Below are 25,741 nucleotides of genomic sequence, written 5' to 3' on the forward strand. Positions count from 1 at the left end.
CCCCCCCCCCCCCGGCAGAGCTGCAACTGTAAGGCTCAGGAAGTGGGCACGCGGGTGGCGCCTGCGCCTAGTTCGCTGGGGGGCCTCAGGCAACCCCCCTCAGCCTCCCCTCTGGGGGCACGTGCGGTCCCTCGAGGCCTGGCCGCTCTCTCTGCAAACATGGAGGCTGGAGCTCTGGGATCAGGGCAGCCCTCTCCCCCGGCCACCTCCTGGATCTAAGCAGGGCATCTCAGCCTGGGACCAGGCGGTGGGGGGGCGGGGGGAGTCCTTTACCTGGTAAGGAGTTGCCAACCAGCTCCAGGTACTGATCCACGGAGGTGAGGATTTTGTAGCCTGCACTGTTGATGACAGCCCGGGGTGGGACCTGCCGCTCGTAGGCCTGAGGAAGGGACAAGAGGGATGGTCCCAGGGTGTAACAGCGTGGCCAAGCCTAAGCCCCATCTCCAACTCTGGCTCCAGGGCCCTCTCAGTGTGGCCTGCCTGAGGCAGGGAGGAGGAGGGGAAGGGAAAGGGGAGGAGGGAGAGAGGGAGGAGGAGGAGGAGCCCACCCACTGCGGGGATTAGAAACCACCTGGCGTAGTGACCTGGGTCCCAGCTCTGGGCTCCAATCCCAGCTCCACTGGACACCGTCTCTGTGCTGCGGACATTAAGCTCCTTCACCTCCTATGCTTTAGCGTCCTCACCTGTTAAACCAGGGCGACGACAGCTCCTACCCCACGGGGCTGCGTGCAGACCGCGTGAGACGATCCACGTAACATGATCAGCTCAGGGCCTCAGCCAGACGCAGTAAGCATTACCAGCACTAACGCCCCTATCAGCAGCAGCCAGCACTGGCTGAGTATTTATGACACACCAGGCACCGTGCTAAGTGCACCGCATTGCTTCCTTCCACAAAATCCTCACACTCCGAGAGGTGAGTACCATCATTAGCCACACGGCCCGCGTGCAGCCAACCCAGGACATGAACCTGGTCTGTGCGCCTCCTGGGTCCAGAGTCTTTGACCACTACCCTGACTGTCCGGCAAATTCGTGGGTTCAGAGCTCCACACAAGTCCCCTCTGGAGGAGAATTAGGTCTGGACACTGCTTTCTTCTACCCCAGCGGGTAAAAAGCGGCTCTAACTAGTAGCTTATACAGCAGGGCTGCTGTGCTGCCCCTGGCCACTAGGTGTCACTACCCAACACATTTCTTCACAGTGGCTCAGGACCTCCAGGGCACTGATTTGCAAAGTGCGGTCCTAGGTCATCGACACCATCAGCATCACCTAAGAATTTGTTAGAAATGCAAATTATCGGCCCTGCTCAGACCCAGATCAAACCGGGCAGGCCCAGCAACCTCTGTCACACACCCTCCAGGTGGTTCTGAAGCCAGCTACCAGTTCGAGAACCCCTGCCAGAGGCCATCAGGCTGCTGCACACATTGTTTATGTTTCTTTAACCCCGATTCTCCTTGAACAGAGAGCACTCCAGCCTATCCTTCGCTACTGTGGAAAAATGTCTGGTAGAAGAAATTGGGTCTGTGGCTCAACCAGGGGGCGCTTCCCCCAAGGCCCAGGGCAAAGATAAGGGACAATGGGCGGGACACTCACCAGGCAGCAGGGGGGCTGCCAGTAGCGGCAGAGGAATCAGGAAGGAAAAAGATGGGATCGCTACCCTGGGGTAAGTGGGGGGAGGGGGGGATGGCCAGACTCCTGTGTCAGCAGTTGGTCACGACCGTTGAAGAGCAAGGATGGGAGTGGTCGGAGAGCTGCAGGAAGCCCAGCCAGGAAGCAGGCTGGGGGCTGGGGGGACGGGCAGTGGGGAGAAGCTCTGGCCCTGGAACTGGAGGGACTGGACAATCTGAGGTGGGTAGGGGCCAGCGGCCAGTTGCTTACATGGGGAGGCAAAGGGAAAGGGGACCCCCAGAGCTGGGCTGTTTAGAGGGAAGCCAGCCAAACAAGCAGGTTGGGGGTGGGGGCTGCGGAGAAGGAGCAGAGCAGGGGTGAGGTGGGGGGTGCCTCACCACTTTGTTCTCGTAGAGCACCAGCCCATAGTTGTGAGGCACGAGACTGAAGCGGTTCCTCCACTTCTTGTTGTCCTCCTGGTACTGGAAGAGGTTCCCAGAGAAGATGATACGCTCATCTAATGGCACCTGTGAGTGGGGTGAGAGTGAGGCCCGGCTCCCCCACAGCCCAGCCGGGCAATGGGGTCCCCCAAGAAGGGGGAGCTGCTGAGCACATCCCCCATCCCGAGCTCCCCGAGTCCTTCTCTGAGGCAGGGCTGCAGCTCAGCCATGCAGAGAGGGAGGCTCAGGCAGGGGGGCTTTCCCAAGGTCCAGCCAGAGCCACAGCGATGGCAGGACTCGAACCCAGGCCAGGCACCAGCATTCGGGGCCCAGCCAGGACCAAGGTCTCCCGCCTGTCCTGGCCCTAGACAGGCACGGCTACCTTGGGGCAGGTCTCTGGAGCCCATGGCAGGCTAATTCCCCGACCACCCACCACCCCAGCAGCCACACCGGCCGGACGGGAAATGCCCACGGGCCAGGACGGTGAAGGCCCTGGTGCCCTGGAATGTCTCTTTCCTGCTCTCGGCCTCCGTTTCCCCTCAGGGTAACAAAAACTTGGCCAAGGGGGCTCCAGGGAGCCTCCCCAGCTCTGACAGCTAATAAGATGAACTCCATGCATTTGGGTGGGGTTGGAGGGGACCTCAGTCGGAAGGTTCAGCGTTGGACCAGCATCCTGACAGACCGATGGCAATGTGGGCAGCAGAAACGCCCAGACCTTCCTTGAGAAGTCCTACCTTTGACTCCACCTCTGACTCAGTGTGACTTCGGGCCTGTCACATCCCCTGTCTGAGCCTCAGTGTCCTCATTTGTACCATGAGGTCAGGGACAGCAGTGACTTCGGCCAGGTATCTTGAGGACTGTGTAAGAGGCCACGGGCAAGCATCACGTGCACCTGACAGGCCGTCTGCTCGGCTCATGACACGCCGGAGCCTCCATGGCTGCTGCTGGGACTCCCCGGGCTGTGTCAGTCTCCCGGCTCCACAGGCTGACTTCTTGGGGGGGGGGGGGCATGCCTGAGAGCGTGTTTCCTGAGCAAACCCACACCGGGAAGTTTCAGGAAAGGGAGATAGAGGCCACAGGGGGCAGGCTTACTCCGGGATGAATGGAGTTTCAAAAGCTTCTATCTGTTCTGCAATAAGTATGGAGCCTTCTGCAGAAATAAACATGCGTCCTATGTAATACAGGGAGAAAGTACTATTATGAACAGCGCCTAACCCCTCCCAGCGTCCCTGCTCGGGTCTGCCTCTGCACTGCAGTCAGGTGTGAGCCTTGGTCCAAGCTGCCCGCCCCCAGGGCCCTGTGTCTTCACAGGGGCCCCTTCTCCCCTGCAACCTTCCCACTACTCTTCAAGGGGAAATGCCAAAACACTCTTGGAAAATGAGGGCCCATTGTACTCAAACAATAGGACCCCGCGACTGCTTCCTACCCAGGGATAAAAATATTTACAGGAAAAGAAAAGGGTCCCCCCCCCACCCCCCTCACCCCACCTCGCACACAAGTGGGCTTTGCCTGAGTCACAAAGCTATGCTCAGTGGGCTATATTTAGACAGGGGCCTCCTCTCAAAGCCAGCTCTCAAATCCCCATCTTTTCTAGAAAGAACAGACAGCTCTCCTGACACCCTGGTAAGACCCTCCTCACTCCCCCCCCCCTTTGGTCCTCCTCCCAGCTCAGGGCAGGAGCCCCACCTCAGGGGCAGCGGGAGGCCCAGGCAGGCCTTCCCAGCAACCACCGCCCCCCCAAGCCGGAGTCCACCCCCAGATCCTGGGGCAGCCCGTAATGGGCGGTTGCTTGCGGGTTTGGGTTTTAAGACTTTCAAATGGCAGAGTCATGTTTCCCTTGGAAGGCCTGCAAGAAACGAAACGGAACCTGCCAGCCCAGGCAAATTATTCTGGACTCTGCAAAGCTCTCCAACGCTGGGCTGGGAACCTTCGGTGGGTGGCGAATGGTTAGAGCACAGACCCCGGTTCCGACGGCCCGGATTCCAGCCCCAGCCCCACCCCCCACACCACGGGAGCCTGGACAAGCCTTTCCACCTCTCTGAGCCTCAGGGTCCACACTGCAGGTGTGGACACAAGTATAACCCCTCAGAACGATGTCGCGCCCACCCAGCACAGCTGCTATTTTTAACACAATTTCTGGGGTTTTTACTATTACTATTGCTACTGTATTATTTCTAATAAAAACAACTGATACTATGACAATTAACATTGTTATTTCTATTATGATATTATCCTGATTTATCACAATGGCCAGTTTCCTGAGTGGCAAGATGGGACCAAAATTCCCTGCTTTTTCAGGGACTGGGGGTGATTTCCTTTTACTCCTCTTACTGACGGGTCATTGCGGCTTTCCTACAACGGGTACTAAAGGCATTGCTACAGATGTCCCTCCCGCAGAGAGACTCTCATGCCTCGTGCCGTCAGACACACCACTCTGTCTTGGGTCACTGGGACCCAGGCTGCCTGTGACACCGCACGAGTGGGCACGTGCCAGACACCCTTCCAGGCCACACTTCCGGGCACCACCTCGGCCTCCGTTGTCACTGGGTGGGGAGCGGGCCACTACACCAAGGGACGAGCCACGAAGGGTCACGTGATGCTCGGAGGCTCAGCTGCTCAGCCGCGCAGCCCTGGCCTGCCCTCCACCCCGAGCAGCAATCTGGAACCTGGCTCGCGTCCTGCCTCCACCATCCTGGCCGAGCCACTGAACGGCCCCGCTGTACATGCCGCTCCCTCAGTCTGATGTTCTCCCCTCCTGGCAGGTCCTCAGCAGAGATGGCCCCTCTTCCAAGAAGCCCTGGTGGGTCACCCAGAGGAGGCCAGACACCCTGCCCCGGACTGAGTTCACTCTGTGATCTCCTTCGTAGGACCCAGCTTATCGTGTGACAGTTTACTGCTGTCTCCCGAGTTTCTGTGGGACCAGAGTGGCCCCTGCACCTGGCCTGGCTCAGTGTGTGGCCCTGACTGCAGGCCCACCTGTCTCGTTTCAGGTGATGCCTCCAGCTGTCCTTTCCGCTGAGAAGTCACCAAAAGGTAACACGCCCCAAAAACCAGCTCCAGCCCCTTTGGTGTCATGGTAAGCGGACACATTTTCCACCACCTGGGTTTGGGGGAGCGTGGAGGCAAGAAGGAGACAGCCCCAACTCTCCCAAGTCTGGGGCCTTCTGAGGCTCTTCGCTCTGCTCTGCCACCTCAGCGGCCCCATACTGGTCCCTTTCCGCATGATCTGAATCCCATCCGGCCCTGGACATCCCCACCCCCTCCCCAGGCTGCTCTCACTCCTCTGGCCCATGATGGCTGTTCTGGGTGTCAGTCCACACACAGAGAAACGGAGGCTCGAGAAGGTGAGGCCACGGGCTGGAGGTCACCTGGCAAGTCGGGATTCGCACCCCTTAGGAACCCCATCTGCTCCACTCATTCTCGCGCGCAGTCGGCTCCACAGTGCTCCGCAGGAGGTACCCACCTGTCAGGTCAGGAGACCGAGCCCGGAGGGTTGACTCAACTGCCCAAGTCAGCAGCTAGCAAGCAGCTCTGGGCCGGGTCCCCCGAGTTCTCTCCCCCCAGAGCACAGTGTTCCAGCCTCCATCCTTCTCCTACAGTCCTGTCCCGACTCCCCCCCCTCCAAGCCCAGGAACAGGCTGACCCGGGCAGCTGGGAGGAAGCCAACAGGACTGGGTGGGGAGGCGCAGCAAGGTGGGCAAGAACAGCTTTGGAGCCCACCAACCGGGATTCAGCCACGAAGGACCTGAGCGGCGGCACTGGGGTGGCCTGGCTGACCTGGTTCGGAGCCCACTCCCAGAGGGATCAGCTCAGCCAGTCCAATTCCCCAGAGGGAAGCTGGCCGGCACTCTGCCCCAAGGCCACCAGCCAGGAGCAAGTAGCCTCTGGGCTGCTGCTGGGCCACTGTGGGGCCAGGCCACCTGCAGAAGAGGTGGGGCTGGCACCCTTCCTCCTTGCCACCCCTGGGCTGTCCGGGGTGGGTAGGAAGGTCACTGAATGGGAATGCCCTGGATTTCCCTGGGCTGACTCAGGGCCCCTGTCCCACCCCCAGAGCAGCAAGGACTAGCTTCTCACCCCACAGGCTCGGGCCTGGGGCTGCCGGCTTCCAGCGAGGCACTCATGGCCCAGCCCGTGTTCCAACTGTCCCTCCCCTGGCACCACTCGGAGGCCGGTCACCACCGGGCCCCTTCCCAGGAGGCCTTGTGTGCCTCCTTCAGTCCATGCTGACCCGTGGCCCGGAGTCACACAGCTTCCAGTCCCTCAACAAATATTTACTGGGCAAACACAATCCTGCTCCTAACAGGCTAATGACAAGGCTGATGATGCTGACACCATCAGCCAGTGCTCCCCGAGCACCTTCCCTGCTCCAGGCGCCCGGCTGACTGGTCCTCTCGTCCTCACAACCACCATGCGCGGGTGCTCTTACCCCATTCCACAGATGGGTAAACTAAGATCCACGAGGTGAGGTGACTTGCTCACGGGCACGAGGCCTTTAAGAGAAGCAGCTAGTGGCACCTGGGTGGCTCAGTCGGTTAAGCGTCTGACTCTTGATTCTGGCTCAAGTCATGATCTTAGGGTCCTGGGATCGAGCCCCGCATTGGGCTCTGCTGCCTGCTTGAGATTTCTCTCTCCCTCTGCCCCTCCTCCCGCTCTCACGGGCACACGCTCTCACACTCTCTCTCAAATAAATAAACCTTTAAAAAAATTTTTAAAAAAAAGAGAGCAGCTGGGCTTGAACTCAGGTGTGGCAAGATGATCCCAGAGCCCCAGCTCTACCAATGGAGGAGCTGAGCTGGCAGGGAGTCCCCACGGTGAGTGAAGGGGTCTTGGCAAGGCCACCGGGTTATTTCCCTATTCAGAAGCTGGGTGGGAGCACCTGGGTGGCTCAGTCCATGAAGCGTCTGCCTTAGCTCAGGCCCTGATTCCAGGGTTCTGGGATTGAGCCCCACATCAGGCTCCCTGCTCAGCCAGGAGTCTGCTTCTCCCTCTCCCTCTGCACTCCCTCTGCCCTCCTCCTGCCCCTGACCGCAGCCCTGCTCGTGCTCACTCACTCTTGTGCTCTCTCTCAAATAAATAAAATCTTAAAAAAAGTAATAAAAGATGCTGGGTGGGGCCCCTAGAGACCATGGAGGCAACAAGGGTACACTGAGGCCCAGGGACGGGAAGCCACTCGGCAGGGCCACGCCGGGGCCCGCCCTGCCCCCGGCTCAGCACCGCTCACCTTGCGCCAGAGCAGCTGGGCCTGCGGCAGGCCCGTGCCCTCGATCTCGTGGCGCATGCTGTTGAAGAGGGCCACGCCATACTGGTCCTCGTAGAAGCGCAGGAACTCCGTCAGGATCTTCCCGGTCTTCTCTGGAAGGCAAGAACAAACAGACTGTGAGGTCGTCATGGTTACCTGCGAGCAGCAGCCCCACCCCAGGGAGGGGCATCAGCCCAGCTCCGAATTCCTGCTCCCGAAGAAATGAAGAAATCGTTGGCACAAGCTCCGGCTTTCACCTGCCTCGTGTTCCTGGCCAGACAGGTGCATTCCCTGCACACGGTGGGTGGACATTCAGACAGGAAAACAGGCAACTACTGAGACAGACAAAACCAAAGAGAAAAGACGAGAAACCAACAGATGAGTGGGAAGACGCTGAGCACCAGCCACCAAGCAGATGCAGTCAGAGAGCTCCGTGCTCCCCCGTCAGGCCAGTCAGGGTGCGGGGGAGCGGACACCTTAACTCGGAGCCCTGGGTGCTGGAAATTGACCAGCAGCTGCGCGTACAGTTTTAAGGGTTCACGCGGGGCCCAGGATGCCGCACTCCCTCCTTTAGGAAGGACCCTCTAGGAAGGACCCTCGGAACGACTCGCAGAGGAACAGGTGTATATATCACGCAGGCAATCAGCAGGCACGAGCCAGATGCGCGTGCATGGACGGATTCAGCCCATTACCAGTGCACCTGGGACGGGGGGACCTACAGGTGCCACCCGGGGGAAGGTGCCCACACTCGGCCACGTGAAGAAAAGCGAGTTACAGAACCACGTGCTGAATATTACCTCATTTAAAATCACTCCTGGTCGTGCCTATAAACTGTTTATGTCTGGAGACGGAGGAAAAGGTCTGGAAGGCAGCACTCCCCCACCTGTTCTGGGTGGGACCCCTGGGTGTGGGAACGGGAGGGCCGAGCAAACTGCATTTTCGGCTTTATTCACTTTTACAGCATTTGAATTATTTTACAACGTGATTCCTTCCCCAGTAAAAATAAATAAACATTCTAAACTGAACTCATCTACCCAGTTAACCACCTTTTTGCTTCCACGGGCCCTTTGCTTCTCTGCTGCCAAAGCAGTTTCTGAACAGAGAAGGTGACTCTCGTGGCCTCCAGGGCTCGCCAAGCACACACCAGACGCTCAGGACCCGCACTGCCTGGGTATCCCTATTTACAGATGGAGAAACTGAGGCCCAGGGAGGGTGGTGACCCATGACAAGGAGGCCCTCTCCTTGGGAGAGATTTCCTGGTCCCGAGAAGCGGCCACTCGAGTCCTGACTTAGGGCTTGTGCCGGCTCACTCCGCGGCTCCCCTCTCTGGGCCTCAGTTCCCTGAACACTAAGAAGACTAGACTCCATGGTGGACAGGCCATCTCTGCCAGCCTTGGATTCCAGGTCTGAAGACCCGGTCCTTCCTCAAAGAAAGGGCTGATGAGACGCCGTGCCTCCTAGGGCTGGTCTCTGCTTCTCAGGCATTTCATTTAATCCTCTCAAGAGCCCTGTGAGGTAGGGCTGGTGTTATTCCCATTTTAGAGAAGACCTAGAAGAAGCACTGAGACCCAGAGAGCTTAAGTCACCGGCTCAAGGTCACAGAGCCAGTGGGTGGCGGAGCTGGGATGCAGTCCAGGAGCCCTGCTAGGAGGTGGTGGCCAGGGAGAAGGGCTGAAAGCATGTGGCCACATCCCCACCCAGGGTCTCAGGCAGGCTCACTCCCTCTACTCCCTCTGGAAGAGCTCAGCTCAAGGACCCCCTCTCCACAGACCCTGTCTGTGGTCCCCTTTCCTGGAATGAGGTCATGGCTGTCTAGATTCCAACCTGGGGAGAGGAGGGGGGGAAAACAAATGAGGAATTTGCTTTGAATGCCTATTTTTTAAAAACCATAAACAACCAGAACTCTCTCAAAGACCATGGGAATTGTTTTGAAAAACGATGAGGCAGGATTGGGAGGGGTGGGGGGAGCAGGCAAGAAGGGGTAATGAACTGGAGCCAAAGAGAGAAAATGGGACCGTAGGTGATGCTAATACTGATAAATCACATCATCGTCACCATCCTCACAGCTGCGGCTTAGCGAGTGTGAACCTGAGCCAGTGGGTGGGCAAGTTCTGCATGCAGGACCCCAAAGAATCTTCATGAAATCCCTAGGGAGTCAGTGCTGTTGTTTTCCCATTTTAGGGACGAGGCGGCTTGCAGACCCAGGATTGGAGGGCCAGGGTCTCAGCCACCAGGCCAGGCAGCCTCAGCCCGGGGCTTTGTCCCGACTCTGCCCCCAGCAGCCAGACACCCCACGGATACTCTCCCGCTGTGCAGGATTTCCAGGGTCCTCCAGCCTCAGCTCTGGGAGGCCTGACCAGCCCCTGGTACGCCAGCCTCAGAGCATGATTTCCAGGAGGGCCAGAATCTTCCCTGACCCTTGGGAAGCCAGGCCCAGGAGGAAGCTGCTGTCCTGTGGCAGAACTCGAAGCCAGGTCTGCCTAAGCCACAGCATGCTCTCAGCAAAACCCAGATATTGCATCCCGCAGACAGTGGCTAGGTTTTCAAGGCCCAGGGGCTGGACTGGGGAGGAGAACGGGAAGGGCAAGGCAACATCCCATCATCCCATCAGGTGCATGAAGGCCCCAGGGCAAGGGGTGGGGGGTGGGCTGGAGGTTGGAGCGGAAGCTAGCGAGGCTGAGGAAGTGAAAACCAGAACAAGGGGACTCATTAGGAGCCAGAAGGCGAAGATGAAGCTGATAGGCTTGAAGTACCCGGGCTGAGGAGGAACAGGTGGGGTAGGGGGTGAGGAGAAAAATCCACTGCAGCCCTCCCAATGGGACGCGGACAAGCTATTGGAGTGAGACTGTGGGACCAGGGTCCAGGAGTGGAGGGCATGAGGAATTTGGGATAGGAAAAGAGGCGGTGGCCCCAGGCACCCTGTACCCCCAAAAAGAGGACAGCACCCCTGCCCCCACCCCCGCAGCTTCACCCAGCTACAATTACAGGCATGCCTCGCTATCCAAACTCGAGAACCATATAGATCTGAATCTGTTTTCCGATAAAACCTTGGCTACCTGAAATTCCAGAACCAAAGAGATCACAGAGTGGGGTCCCTTACTATCCAAACTTGTTCTCCCAAGTCGGGAGCCTAATGGATCGGGATGCTAGTATCTAAGAGCTGACTGCACCCCGGGGAACGTGGCCCTGGCGCCCTTCTGCTCATCCCTGTGGCCTGGCACAGGCAGATGCTGAGCAAAGGGGGGTGTCCACTTGCCAGTTACTAGGCGTCCCCTCTGCGCCAGGCCCCACAGGACTGGGGAAGCTGCCGGGCCAGGGGCAGCAGTGACATCATTCCTCAAAGGATTAAGGATTCAAGGAGGGTCCCAGGCAGTGCTAGGAAACTGGGTGTGCTCGGCCCAAGTTTGGCCGAAGGAGGGCTAGAAAGGGAAGACTGGGGGGTGGGGGGCTAGAAGGGAGCAGGGCCGCAGGATGGCTTCTTGGCAAGGGTACGCTGAGCACATTCTTGAGAGATGTCCTAAGACAGCCTGGAAGAAACTGGCTTGTGCTTGGTACAAAGGAAGTGCCACAGGAAGCCAGAGGACGAGGACTCTGGCGCCGTAGGGGGCCTAGGACTGGGGGCTGGAAAGACCTCAGAGAGGCAGGCTGGGGAAGGGGGTGCAGTCCCCTCCTGAGATAAAGGGTTCACAGGGGAGAAGCCCCGAACAGGGTCCCCAGCGGCCTGTCCGGCCGGCGCTGGAAGAGAACCCCGATGGGCACCGCCCTGGCCTTCGATGCTCGTCCCGCCCGCTGAGCTCTGGGGTCAGGGCCCAGGCAGCCCCCTTCCTGTAAGCACTGCTCAGCACCCCACTTTTTCCCTTCTTGCCACCCTACAGTGGCTGTCTCCCTGGGATTTTTATGGCTCAAATCCCCACTGCAGCATCCCGGCCCAAGTGTCTGTGGACGGTCCCCCAGGCCTCGGGGGCCCCTCTCTCCTCCACACCTGCCCGTACCAGCTCTTCCCGCCTCCTCCCAGAGTGTCTGAAGACCCTATGTGCCATGGACTTGGGCCCACCCAGACCAAGGCTCACCACCCCAGAGGGCACTCTGAGCCCCAGAGTATGAGAGGCTCCCCAGAGGGCACACATCCAGCCTGAGGCAGTGGGGGTTCGACCCACAGACCGCTGACTCCCTCCCGCTCCTGGCTCTGACCATGGTCCACAGGGCCCCACAGGACATCCCTCCCACCAAGGACAGACAGGAAGCAGGCTGTGGCTCCATCCCCAGAGGCAGGGCCGACCCTGGGGGGTCCTGGGCCCAGGAACGGCTGGGAGGTACAGAGATGCTGGCACGGAGCAGTGTGAGGGCATGTGCCAGCCTCACCCATCTTCCACATCTCATCCGTCCTCCCTCCTGCACTGACTCAGCCTCGGTGCTGCTTCAGGAGATGGCACGGGCCAGGGACCCAGCCTCCAGCCCCGGGCTCCCAGCCTCCGGGTGACAAGTGCAAGGTTGGGGCAGGAGTTCCCACTGTGCCAGCCCCTAGCCCCAGAAGCCTCCCAGCCAGCTCAGAGCCTCAAGTTGGAAAGGGAAGGGCCACTCAGATCCATCTGAGATTTGACTGCAAACCCCGGGCGGGTGGGCCTGGCACAAGCAGGTGCCGTAAGATGGGCCATGTGGCGGGATAGCTCAGCAAGTGCTCTCAGGACCTCCCTAAACGTGACTGTGATGTCACTAGTAATCACAATAGCGCTCGGCTTATCACAACAATGGTAAGAGACTGAAATTTTTATGAGCAGATATAATTTTTATAGCTCGAAAAAAATCCAGGAAAGACTTTTTTTTTTTTTTTTAAAGAACCGGGACAAGAACCACAAAATCATAGTGACAATGATAGGTATGTCTTCAGCTGACAGGCCAGACAAACGGAGAGCCCACTGGGAGGAAGGAGGGGCTCAGGCAAAGGTAAGGGCGTGGGAGAGCCGGGCCAGGGGTCCGCAAGAGGCACATAGGAGCCCCACTGCCCACCTGACCTTGGAGGGGCTCCCCTGGCGCAATCGTCAGTGTGTGCTAGTGCTAGTGCCCAGCGTGCATCGCAGCCCAGCCGGTGCCCCTCCGCCAGCGCATCCTGCAGAATTAGGCAGTAAGCTCACCCCACTCTGACTCAGGGCCCCGTGCACACACCCGGATTCTTCAAATGGCCCCAGAGCCGAATAAAACCCTGCACTTGACAGGTATTTAAGCCAATGCCTGGAAAGATGAATGGCTCAAGAAGTCACTTCACTTGTAGGTCAACAAAAACCCACTGAGCACCTCCACGGGGTTGTCATGGGAAGCACCCACCTGTGGGCTCCTGAGGCCCTCTTTGGCCCAAGAAGGCAGCCCGTGAATTCTGGAAGTGGACCTGAGTGTCCCAATCTGCACCCAGACAACCGCTGTGCTCTGGGACCTCAGGGGGCCGCTGCCCCCTCCCCGGGGCCTCCAGCTCCACATCCAGCCTGCAGTATGAGGGTAGTGGGCTCCACCTGGCTCAGGACTCGGGGGCCAGAGTGAAACATGCGCGTGCACACGCACACGCACGCACGCACACGCACGCACACATGCGCACACACACACTCCCTCACGGGGCTTGTTTCGGAGTGACGCCTTGCAGCCAGCTAATGGAATACGGGAACTTGCATCCGAATCTCTGTGGATCTTAGCACAACTCTGCCCCCAGATAACTAGAATCCAAGGGCTGCACCTTTTGGGACCATCAAGAGTGACCCAGAGGCACCCCTTACCATCCAGGCCTCCTCACTCTGTCCCCAGAGCCCCCAGAGTTTATCAGGTGTGCCTTTCACTAAAACCTTACACATGTTCAACACAGCAGCCCACTGAACCTAACAGATACTATTACTCCACTTTACAGATAAGGAAACTGAGGTTCAGGGAGACCCAGTGACCTACTCAGAGATGCACAGCCCAGAAGGGGAAAGAGGTGGGTTTCAAAGTCTGTACAAAGCCCCCACCCCATAAAGCCTCCTTATCCAACGGTCTCCCACATGGCACCACAATACCATTTCCAAAGCCCTGCCTTAAACTTTCTTCTGGGGCCTTCACCTGGTCCCAAGAGGCAGGCAAAGCACACTTTACTATCCCCATTTTAGAGATGAAGAAACTGAGGTTCAGAGAGGCAAAGTGACTTTCCTAAGGTCACACGGTTGACAGCTGTCAGAGCCAGTACTGAAGCCCGGGGTCTCCAGCCCCCATCTGGTCAGAGCTGGCAGGGAACCTTCACACCTACTGGATCCTCACTTGTCCCATCTTCTCTGGGCCTTAATTGTACCATCTGTAAGATGGGTGGGTGGGTCCCTGTTGGCTCAGCTGATCTACAATCTCTATGATGATCTAATCAGTGTTGCCCTGGCCCCAGGAGCTGACCAGGATGCTGGCCTCAGCATCTCCTCTGAGCTGCTGTTGAGTCAGATCTGAGTCGGAGCTGACCACAGGCCCCTCAGGCTGGACGGAAGGACTGGAAGTGAAGTCGGGGGGGGCAGGGGCAGGACTTGGCATCAACGCTACCTGGGTACAAGGTACCATCTCTACTGGGCACACGGGCTCTGGGTTCAAGTCCTGACTCTGCCATCTACGAGTTGTGTGGCCTTGGCCAAGGTGCTTCTCTCTGAGCCTCTGTTTCCCCCTCTGCAAAATGGCACAACGGTATCTGCCTGCTCAGGTTATAAGATCAAGATGAATGAGCTAACGGGCATGAAGCCTTCACTCTGGCAAAGAGGAGGCATGCTGCCAACGGGGGCTCCCATAAAGTGCCCCTTGTCCGAGGTCCCTGTAATTCAAGGAGAGGCCCTTGAAACACCCCTGGCCCAGCCGAGCAACCCCGGGCCCAGCCCAGCCCCAGGAGCAGCACCAACAGAAGCCAAGGCAACCGGAAGAACGTTAATCTCTGATTTTCCAAACTGACAACATAAAGGGTCACGCTGCTTCCTACACTCAGAAAGCAGGGGCTGGGCAAGACTGTGGGAGGCCCCAGGGTGGCCTGCAGTCCCCCGCGGACTCTGGGGGGCTGGGGGGCTTGGCCCACTGTGCAGATGGCAAAACTGAGGCTCATGCAGGAGAAGGGGCTTGTGGAGCTGAGGATGAGAGAAAGGAGCACAGGGGCGCCCCAGAGATCCTCGAACACTTTCTTGCAGTCCTGCCAAAGCCCAGCACCCATCACGCAGAGATCATCCCCCTCATCCGTGACTCGGCCCTGGGGCAGGTGGTGTCCGGACCGGTGGAACGTTTCAGGCGAGGAGAGCCGGGATCCCTGCCAAGTCCTCCAGCTGGGGAGCAGCAGATGCGGGATCTGAGCCCAGGCCCAGGACCCCCTCCACACGGACCGCAGGGCCCCGGGACGAAGAGGGCACTCTACAGCCAAGATCGTATCAGCCTCGTGCCAACCACGGGGGCTTCACACTGGGCCCATCCCTGCTTTGGCCCCAGTTGAGGGCAACGTGCCAGACCTGTTCCCGGCTCATGCGGTCCCTCCAGCAGGGCCCCAGGGACACACCTTCCCCCCGAGGCCCGGCCCGGTTTCAGAGCTGAAAGAGATTGCCGATTGAAACCGGGCAGGCAGCACCCTGCAGGGCAGGGCTGCCTGGAACCTGCCTACCTGGTTCCCAGAGCGCCGGGGAAAGGGCCCGAGGTGGGGCGGGGGCGGCCAGGGACCTGAGTGTCCCTGTGTCGCACAGTCGTCCAAAGGACCACCATATCCATCACCCATCCAGGAGAGCAGAGGGAAGTCTGCCATCCAAAGAGGTGGCCACAGTCTCCTAGGGTCACACAGCATGTCTCAACAGAGCCGGGTCAGCGTGCCGGGCCCCGGGCCTCTTCTACTCGGCCCCCCGCTATCACTACGAACACAGCAGCTGAACGTTCAGCACCTCCTCTACTCCCATGTGGCACTCCATGTTTACACATGTCATTTCATGTGTTGTCCCACTTTACAGAGGAAGACGCAAAGACTCAGAGAGGTTAAGTGACTTCTCTGGAGACACACAGCTTGTCAACGACAGGAACCCAGAACAGCCCGAGTCTAGCACAAAACCAGAGTCTGGACCAACCCACCTTACCCGCCCTGCCCCCGCCAGCCTCTGGGAGCGGGGGTTCCACGCCACATGGGCCCTGTGGGTGGCTGCTGTCAGAAAGGCTGACATGGCTTCTGCTCAGGACCTGTAATCAGGGGGGAAGTCAGGAGGAGGGGGAAATGACAGGCTCCAATGGCCAGCAGAGGAGGGGGACTGGCAGACCGCCCATGAGAAGAGCCTGAACTAGGAGCCAGAACCCTGCAGAGCCACAGCCGAGAGGGGGTTAAATCAGCTAAGTGCCCCCCCCCCACCAGCCAGTCCTTGTTCAGAAGGGAGACAGCAGTCAGAGAAGGCAAGGGACTGACTGAAGGTCACCCCACAAATAACCCTCAGAGAAGGAGTTTGCTCAGGGCACCAGTACAGCAGCGGCAGGTCCCAGGGACTCCACTCTGGGCCCGGATTCCCACCCCAGCCAGGCCCTACTACCCAGGGCAAGGCCCTCAGGGTAAGGTGAACTTCCTAGCTGACTAGGGGCCAGTCAAGAGGCCAGTACAGCTGAGCAGTACAGCTGAGCCCTGACTCTGCCACTAGTCACTGCCCCCCGGCCAAGTCATTCCCATCCCATGCCTGCCCCCTCCTCCAAATTTCTACCCACTCCTGGCTCTTTTGGATCCTGTGCATGCAGGAGCCACAGGGATATCCCTGAACCTTCTCTGCTCAACAACCTTCCATGGCTCCCACTGCCTTTGGGACAAAGACTGAACTCCTGCACGCTCTTCCTTGCCACAGGGTCCTGTGCAGGCTGCTCTCCAGGTCAGGAACACTGCTTCCTCCTTCTCTAAGCCCATTTCTCAGCCCCCCAGTGCCCCTGCCCCTAGGATGCCCCCAACTCAGTAAGGGCCCCCCCCCCACTTACTTCCATAGCCCCCCATTGATCCCACAGTGGGTAAAGGCCCATTCCCCATCAGACTCCCCCTGGCAGTACCCACCACATCTGGGACAGGGCCCGGCATGCAGCAGGAAGCTCAGAGCCAGAAGCCAGAGGCAGCGATCTAGAGTCAGAGCCACCCCTCGGCACAGAGCCACCCTCGTTGAGCAATAAAGCTCCCCACACACACCCCAGAGATCCCTCACCACAGAAAGGGAGGCTTATGCCCAGCCCAGGGGCTAGGGCCAGGTCCCAGGAATGAGAGGATATGCACAAAGCCGTCCTTCTTGCTCAGGAAGGTGACTGCCACCCACGAGGTTCCCTCTCCACCGGCCTCAGGTGCCCTCAAGGGACCCTCTGCTGGTCGCCCCTTCCCTGGGGCCAGCTATTAAGAAGGAAAAACATGTCCCCATAAATACAGCAGCCCGCAGCATGCCAAGGCCCAATCGTGACAGTCACCTGATGGTGTGCCAGCTCCTTGCAAGGGACTCCACGTGGGGCCCGGAGGGGAGGGTCTGCTGTTACCCCAGTGGACAGAGGAGGGACCGTGCGGGGCAGTGAAGCAGGCTCCCTGGCGTCACACAGCCGGGAAGGCACAAGGCTGGCTGCTGACACCAGGCTTACTCTGCAGGGGCTTTACCGCACTTGACCTTGAGCTCTGGCGGCAGCCCCAGGAGCTGCGTATGGTGTCGCCCTCAACGAGGAACAAGAAGCTGGGAGGCCCAGTGACTTGTCCAAGGTCAGCCAGCTGTCAGGTGGAGGAGACTGCATCCAAGCTGAGGCTTGAACCCAGGCTCCCAGTGCCGTGGAAACATACTGGACAGTCACGCCAAGTGCTTCGGGGAGGCTCTCGCTGGCCTCCAACACCCCAGGAGACCGGGGGGCTCACCCATCACCACGCTCTGGGCACCTGTTACGGGGCCTGGCACACCGCAGCCTGCAGACGCTACACTGAATCGGATCCAGGAGCCGCCAGGTTCTGAGCCCCACTTCCTTCCCCCGGGCCCACCCTGGCCGTTTCCTCAGTCCCCCACCTCCATGCTTTCACCTGCACTGTGTCCCCCAGCAGGAGCCCCTTCCCCCTCGATGCCATAGTTCAAAGTCTTAGCCCGCCTTCAAGGCCCCACTCAAATATCTCCTGTGTTGCCCATTGGCACATAATTATAATAATAATTGGGGCCCCCCAGCTAATGCCTGTAGCACTTGGCCCCCTGCCAGGCACAGAGGCAGCTGCCATATATGTTAACAATTATCATCAACATTATTTCACTTAACCCTCACCCAGATTTATTCTTCAGACACCCCACTGAGCAGGGAGCCTGCTGCGCGGCTCGATCCCTGGGCCCTGGGATCATGACCTGAGCTGAAGGCAGACGCTTAACCACTGAGCCACCCAGGCGCCCACCCAGATTTATTCTCAAACCCATTTTATAGATGAGCCTCAGAGAGGTGCAGTGACTTGGCCTGCGTCACACAGGTAAGACCATGCCCGCTGCTCTATCCCGACACCTAGATAGGTGTGTGCAGAAACAGAGAAAGAGCTCGGGAACATGTGTAGTCTCTCTGCCAGGATGTTCCCTGCCCGCCTGGCAGCTGCCCCACCCACACGTGGCACCTTGTTCCCTTCTACATCCCCAGCACCCAGTGCAGCACTGGCTTTGGGAGAGAAGAGTGGATTTCTCACAGAGGCAGTGTGTTCTGGGGCCAAGCTTGAAGCAAGAAGCAAACCCTGAGCTCAGAACAGCCTCCCTGGGCCTCAGTGTCTTCATCTGTAAAATGGGCATAATATGGTAGTTTTACACACACACACACACACACGTCGCTGGCGATGAGGGGTCCTCAGGAGATGCCGCTTTGGTGCAAATAGTCAAAGGGCAGGGTGAGCAGTATAAAGGTATCCCGCTGTGATCTTAACCTTTGGCACCAGCAGAACCTCTGCCCTGGAGTGTCCCCTTATTAATGGCCAGTGACGTATGCTGACAACAGGTGCACCTGGGGAGGGTGCTCTGAGATGAAGTCCAAGCTCTTCATTGGCCAGATGGGGAAACTGAGGCTGGGGGAATGGGGAAGGAGCAACTCGAGGTCCCACAGTCCTGTCTGTGGCCCAGCTCCTCGTGAGAGCAGGGTGAAGAGAAAGAAGTCGGGGGAATTTAGTGCCCAGAAAACTGGCTCTGGTCTTGGGGTCTCCAGCCTGGAATGCTCTCTCAGAGCTCCCCCTCTGCCTGGCCATCTCCTCTTCCTCCTCCCCAGGCTCCAACGTCACCTCCTAGGAACCCCCGACAGGCCCAGCACCCGCAGCCTCCACCCACAGCCCCCACTTCTCCTCACAACTGCAGCTGTGAAAGGCTCCTTCCACCCGGCTCCCCAGACAGAGACCTCGCTCCCGCCGTCTCCCTGGCCCCAGCTCATGCCTGGCCTGGGGGGTGCCCGGCAAACAAGTGCTGAGTGGGGAAGGCCACCCCCCGAGGGAACGCCATCCAGCTTCAGGTGCCCAAACGGCCACCGTGGGCCCAGGAAAGAGGCTGAGGAGGGCAGAGGCTGGCTGGGGAGCCCCCCATCGCAAAGGTAGCTTTGGGGGAAGGCGGTGGGATTTCTCACCGAGCTGCCTTTAAAGCTCTTCTCAGTTGGCAAATATTTAACCAAGGCTCAGTGACCCAGGTCTGCCGGGGAAGAGCCTGCTTTGAGGCAGGAGGGCCTAAGGAGGCAGGTGGCTGAAGTGGAGCCCCAGGGAAATGCCAGAAAGAAAAAAAGGCAGGCTGAAGACCCGCCCACCGGGGACTGCCCTTTCCTTTATACCTCGGGGCAGCTGGGTGGGAGGAAGTCGATTCCCATCTTGACACAAACAGGGAAACAAAAGCCCTCTCATCCCCTCCAGGCCCTCCCTCCCTGCCTGGCAGCACCCGTGCCCACAGCCTACAGTTGTCAGCTTGTTCCGGGAGCCCAGAACCCAAGAGCACAGGGCTAAGCTGCGGAGGGTGGAGAAGGGAGGCCAAGCCCCCCCACCCCGCTCCAGTCAGGGCAGGACCAGGCATACCCACCACACCTCCCCTGGGCCCACCGCAGGGCCCGGCGCTATGCCTGCCACGGAGCGCATCACCTCCACTCAGGCGAGCAAGCCTCAGGCTGGGCTTCTGCACCATGACCCCAGGCCAACAGAACAGGACAAAAGGATCAAAGGGAGGGTCAAAGGCAGCCTGGAGGACCCCCACCCAGCTCCAAGATCACCCACCGCCCACTGTGCACGGCCCTGTACAAGTCCCCCAGCCTCCTGCCCTGAGAGCCCTGGCTTGGGAACCAGACAGACGCAGAACAAATCCCCGCTCTGCTCCAACAGCCTCGCCTCTGGGCCTCGGTACTCTCCTCCCTGCGCTGGGGACACCCGGCTGCTCTCTCTGCCCCCGCTGTCGTCGTCGGGATGCGCAAAGATCTAGGACAGCGATTTTGTGAGCACGAAACCCCAGCCCCCTCGCACCTACTCACCCATTCCTGCGGCCTTCCCAGCAACACCCTTCACCTCCATTCCCTTCTCTTCACCCCGCCACACCCCCGGAGCGCTCGAACCTGGGGCCCGGCCACCTGTCCAAACCGCCCCCAGGCCGCCGGGCAGCACCCGCACCATCGCACCCCAGGTGTTCCTCAACACGTGCCTGCTCTCAGCCCCACACGCAGAGCACCGAGGCTGGACTGAGGACACGGGGCGCTCGCCTTGGGACGTGCCCACCACAGGCCTGGAACCCCGTCCCCGACCTGCGTGAGAACCCACCGCTGACTTTCCTCTCAGTGTCCAGACTGGAGTTCGACCTTAATATGCCCAGGCAGAGACCTTTCTGACGGAGCCCCTCCTCCGTGACCAGCCGGGCGCCAGCATCACCAGCCAGCCCGTCCCCATCAGCCACCACGTCCCCATCAGCCACCAAGAGGCAGGAGCGGAGGACAGGGCCCAGGCCTGAAATTCAGGTCCTCCCATCAGTCAGCTCAGGGCCATCCGAAATGACTGCTGGGGGCAGAGCCAAAGTCAGGTGAGGATCTCAGGGGCCATCCTGTGCCAGCCAAGACACATTTCATGTTGCCCGAATTCATCAACCGCGGGGCAGAGGGCATGCAGGAGGGAACTAGACAAACTCCTGGCTACCTAATGAGGGGGACAGACTGTCAACAAAACCTACAATGAGCTCGGTAAGCCTCCAACTGGGAACAGCAGGAGAAGTTACAGAAACCCAGAGGAGGGGCAGCTAACCCAGCCGGTGGGGTCGGGGAAGACTTCCAGAAGGAAGTGGAGCACCAGAGCCATGAAGAAGGGCTAACTAGGTGCAGGAGGAGGGCCAAGTGGGGAGAGTGTGCTGAGCAGAAGACACAGAAAATGCACAAATTCAGATATTCGAGAAAGCATTAATCCATCCACAGATATTTAGGAATACCTACTATGTCAAGAGTACTTTCACAGAACACTGTGGTGTCAGGGTTCCAGAATCAGATCTCAATTCAAATACTAACCCCACCGCTCATCAGCAGTAGGACTTTGGGCATGTGACTAATACTCTGAGTATCAATAGTAGTACTTTCCTCAGCTGTAAATTGGGAAGACCAGCAGTACCCACCTGGCCAGGTTGTCATATGGATTCAAAGAAAGGAAATCTAGAGCCTGACCAAATGGGGTCCTGTATTATCAACAACGATGCCTGCAGATGGAAAGAAGTTCCATCTGCCCGAGTGCTGATGGCCAGGAAATGTGTTCAGGTGGGTAGTGGGGTCTTTCACAAGCTCACGGGTCCCATGGTGTGTCCACCTGTGCATATGGCAGTGTTCTGTAATGTGTTCCGTGCCATGAAATGGGGGCCAGCAAAGGGGAAATGGAACAGCTACTCGGTCCCTCAGGGGGCCACTCAGGGGGTGGAAAGGTGACATATTTGGGGTCCAATCTTTCTGGGCCCTGATCCCTCAGAGGTTAACCAATCAGAAATGGGAAGTGGAGACAGAAACATCAATGAAGATTCTGAAAGCAAGAACCCAACAAACCACACACCACTAAACCTCAGCCAACCACAGCCCCTCCACTCCGTGGCACGCAGGTGGGTGAATTCCTTGTCTGAGCCTCCACTTCCCACAGGTAGCCTCACAAGGTGGACAAAGCTAAGGGAGAAGCTGGAGCCTGGCTGGCTCAGTCAGAAGAGCATGTGACTCTTGATCTCAGGGTCGTGAGTTTGAGGCCCACATTAGGTGCAGAGATTACTTAAAATGAAAAAAAATTTTTTTTAAGCTAAGAAAGAAGCTAGATGGAAAAGTGCTTTGAACTCCACACAGGCAGGACCATGTGTGTCTTCTTCTCTTGGTATCTTGCATTTATCTCTCTCTCTCTCTTTTTTTTTTTCTTGTCTTATTGCACTGACTAAGACGTCCAGATCAATACTAATGAAAATACCTCTAGGGTTTCAACATCAAGTTTGCTCAGGCTTGCTCAGTATGTGATGAAGGGCATGTAAAGGGCCGAGTCCCAGGTAGGGGCTGCTCAGAGAAAGGAAGGAGGACTTAGCTCTTCTCCCCAAACAAAAGAGCCGGATAATTCCCTGGGAAAACAGATGCTGGGGAAACCCAGCCATAGCCACGTCCCAGCCCAACGAGAACCTGTTCTCAAGTGACCAACCAAAGACAGACAGAACTCCGGAGAGGGCTTTGTATCTCAGATGCCCCCTGTGGGAGAGGTAACCCCAAGGGAGAGGGAGATCCCTGTCACTGAAGTTGTGCAAGCAGAGGCTGGATGGCCACAAGGAGACTGTAGAGAAGATTCTGTCACAGGAGGAAGGTGAGCCATAAAAACACAAACTTTGGGACCAGACAGACCGGATCTGCTACTGACTGTCACTTCCCAAGCCTCAGTTTCTTTATCAATAAAACCGGGAGAAAAATAATACACACCTCAAAGAGGAGCTGTGGGAACGAAATAAGACAATGCATGAGAAGCGTCTGGCACTCTGCCTGACTGTTGGTAAGAACCTGATAAATACCAGCTGCCGTTCCAATAAGAGCCAATCACTAGGAAGCGCCAGTTACTGTGACCCAGCCCTACCGGAAAAGGGCCAGTGCCCATCAGATGCCAACATGCTTCTCACCAAGTCCAAGTCAGGCCCTTCCCAAGCTGCCTCGGGACCCAGAACACCCCCGGCCCATCCATCCTTCTCCCACAGAAGCACGCATGCGCATATACCCCGGGCTGCTTCCCCAACCCGACGGCAAGTGAGGTGGGGCAGGGGGAGAGCGCCTGCCTTCTCCAAGCCAGGGAAGGAGAGACAAAGGGAGACAAGGGTGGGGGAAGGAGGAAGATGAGCCAATATGAAAATTCACTCATGTGCTTGCTGCTGGGCCAGAAGGAAACCCAATCCTGGGCTGGAATGCCAGGGACCCTCCGCATGGAGTGGCTTTATGCAGATAGAAGATGGAAAGCTTATTCAAATAACAAGACTCCTGTGGCCTGAGCCCGCAGAGGAGGAAGGACCTGCCCCACCCTTGGGTCACCAGCTGCAGGTCTCCTCCGGCTCCAGAAGGGAAGGTATGAAGACAAATCCCCTGGGAGGCCTTGCCAGCCTCACATTCCTCATTCCAGGTGCCTGTGTGACCCCCATCTGTGCTTCATGGGAAACTCTGCTCTCAGCCATGAGGTCCAAGTTCTATGTCTACTTTCCCTGGGGATCCCTTAAGGGAGGTGGGGACAGACTGTCTTTCTTGGAGGTGACAAACAGGCTCCAAGCACAGGCTCCAGGCAATGATTCAGGGTTAAGAGTGGCAGCCCCGAGGCTGGGCCCCTGCCTGCCACCTGACCTTGGGCAAGTCCCTCACCCTTCCTGGCTCTCCGTCTTGGCTACCTAGTGAAGAAGCTGGACTCCTCTGCACAGGACCCTCAAGACCCTAACTCCCTCCGACTGTGACTGAAGAAAGTGTTCCCTCCCGACCCAGGACTACACCCGCGGGCTCACCGTTCCAGCTCGATCAGACTGATCCAAGTTCCACCCATCGGGCTGGGGTACCAGAAGCACTGTCCCTCACAGTCACTCCCCAATTCAGGTCAGAACTCCCGTTAACCATCAACACAACGTCCATTTAATAATTAACTGCTGAGTGTCCATTTCCCCCACAGGGTCAGGGACCCTGTCTATCCCGTTCGTGATGTACCCCCAGCACCAAAATTATTTGTCCCTGACTGTGAGATTACACCAGAGGGCCTCACTTGGGTCCCCGAGGCATCTTAAGACACAGGAAGAGAACAGGGTTTTCCGAAAGGCCAGCTCAGGCCTGGGGACAGACCCTTCCCAGCCCCAGGGGCAGTGTTAGCCAGGGCCCCTCCCATTGCAGTTGGAGGCTTCCAGTGCAGTTGGGGCCGGGTCAGGTGCTGGTCAGGCCAGCTCAAGGTCACGTATCAGCAGCAGAAGAGGTCACCACCCCTGTCACACAAACCGAGCCCCGTCACCTAAGCTCTAAGCTCGGATCCTCAGTTTCCTTTTCCAGCAGATTCTGTCAAACGATACAGCACCTGCAGAGGGTCTGGAGAAACTGGAGCTGAGGAGGCCCCGCCCTTGAGCCGCCTCTGCCGGCTCTGGGCTGGCAGGCTGGAGGGACACCTGGGGAAGGCACGTGACCCTGCTTCTGTGTCCCCAGTTAGAAGATCCCAGCCCCAGGGAGGAACAGAGGTGCCGGCACTTTGCATGATAATCACTGAGGTATTGTGCCTGAGGGAGCTACTCCTAGGGGCAGCAAGAACCAGAGCAAAACCACCAGTTTCTGGGGAATTCTGCTTCCCCCAAATACCTACACTCTCTCAGCTTTGGGCCTTTGCAGTGACCCTCTCCTCCTCCTCCTGCACCGTTTCAGCCCCACCTAGACATCCCCTTCTCTAACAAGCCTGCCCTGCCTCTCGAGTCTGGGTTACTGCTGCTTCCCCAGCTCCAAGACACCTCGAACCCCACCCAGCTAAGGAACCCAACTTATGTTGGGTCTGTCCTCCCAGAAAGGGACCAGGAAGGGGTAAGGACCATGGCTGCCCCCCCATCCGGCACCCACAGTCCCATACGTGGCCTGGCTCTGAGCAGGCTCTCAAACAATGGTGGAATGGACAGATTAATCCCACAGAAATGATTTAAGGCTATCCAACAAAGTCCTGTTGACAACCATGAAAAATAGAAACAACCTGAATGCCCAGCAAAAGGAGTTTGGCTGAGCAAGTAAAAATGCAGAGTACTGGGGGGAGCACCTGGGTGGCTCAGTCGGTTGAGCATCTGACTCTTGGTTTCAGCTCAGGTCGTGATCTCAGGATTCTGAGATTGCGCCCCGTGTTGGGCTCTGTGCTCAGTGCAGTCTGCTTGTCCCTCTCCCTCTGCTCCTCCCCCCACTCACGTGCTCTCTCTCTCTCTCTCATAAATTAATAAATAAATAGATAGATAAATAAATAAATAAATAAATAAATAAATTTTAAAAAGCAGACTATTGGGGCATGATGGAATATTCTGGAAGCATTTGACTTGCTGCAGGGAGACGGCACGTATGCAGATGCGCACAACCCACTGTGGATTATGCATCAGGAAACACCTGAAAATCATTATTTCTGGGTGGTTAGGATTATTGGCGATTTTCATTTTTCTTCCCATTTATTTTCTAATTTTTCTTTGATCGTCAGAAACTGCTTATATAACAACATCAACAAGAAGAGAGGGGAGCTCTGAGAAAGCTCAGAGTTGAAAGGCCAAGCCTCCTTTGTTGGGGGCACTGGACCCCGAGGGCAGAAACCTCTTCTGAGTACACCATGTGCCAGGCACCAGGCACGGCATCGTAAAGCTCACAGTATGGCAGTCACAGCCACCATTACTATACAGCTGGGGAGACTGAGGCACAGAGCACTGAGGTCCTGAGAAAGACAGCCAGAGGGAAGCCCTGCGCACTGCTGAAAGGGGTCCTCAAGCCCGGTGTGCCTCACACACCTCCAGCAGCCCATATCCCGTACCAAGCGGCCAGCATGCCACACTCATCACTGGGGGGGCCGGGAGCAGCATTCTGGCGAAACGCTGAGTGAGGACACCTATGGGCTGGGGGACAGGTGGGGGGCAGACTCTTCCAGTTGGACGAGAACCCACTGACCCCTCACCACTTCACCGGCCCCACCCTCACCTAGCTTCACGGCCGGGCACAGAAAGGGACTCCATTTGGGGACTCAATCCACCATCTCTGGCTTGAACCACCCCCCGCTCATCCATGCACGGGCACAGGTGCCTCCCAGGCTGGGCGCGGAAAGTGCCCAGCGAACGTCTGTTGCTATTGCCACCCCTAGGAGCAGAGGGAGAATCCTCTTTCTGAAGTCCGGCCAGTTCGTGGCTTCTCACTGTACCACTGAACATCAGCTACTGATAGACACTGTTTCCCTCCCTTCTTTTTTTTTTCCCTGTTGTAACTGATGTTGTAACATAATCTAACCTTTTAGCTACATTCAGGTAAATTCCTGGTGTG

The 25,741-nt window shown here is 57.9% G+C and overlaps 1 protein-coding gene across 1 annotated transcript in view; it reads right to left on the minus strand.

Annotated features, from left to right (window-relative positions):
• The window catches only part of NIBAN2 (niban apoptosis regulator 2), a 49,255-nt gene that overhangs the window by 11,145 nt on the left and 12,369 nt on the right, over positions 1-25,741 (minus strand). The window contains exons 2-4 of the mRNA XM_040631925.1: positions 7,265-7,395; positions 2,002-2,130; positions 274-379 (exon numbers count right to left, since the gene is read on the minus strand). Coding sequence (XP_040487859.1) covers positions 274-379; positions 2,002-2,130; positions 7,265-7,395 — 366 coding nt within the window. The remainder of the gene's footprint in view (positions 1-273; positions 380-2,001; positions 2,131-7,264; positions 7,396-25,741) is intronic.

Source organism: Ursus maritimus, unplaced genomic scaffold, assembly GCF_017311325.1.
Source record: "Ursus maritimus isolate PB19 unplaced genomic scaffold, ASM1731132v1 scaffold_17, whole genome shotgun sequence".
NCBI classification, from domain to species: domain Eukaryota; kingdom Metazoa; phylum Chordata; class Mammalia; order Carnivora; family Ursidae; genus Ursus; species Ursus maritimus.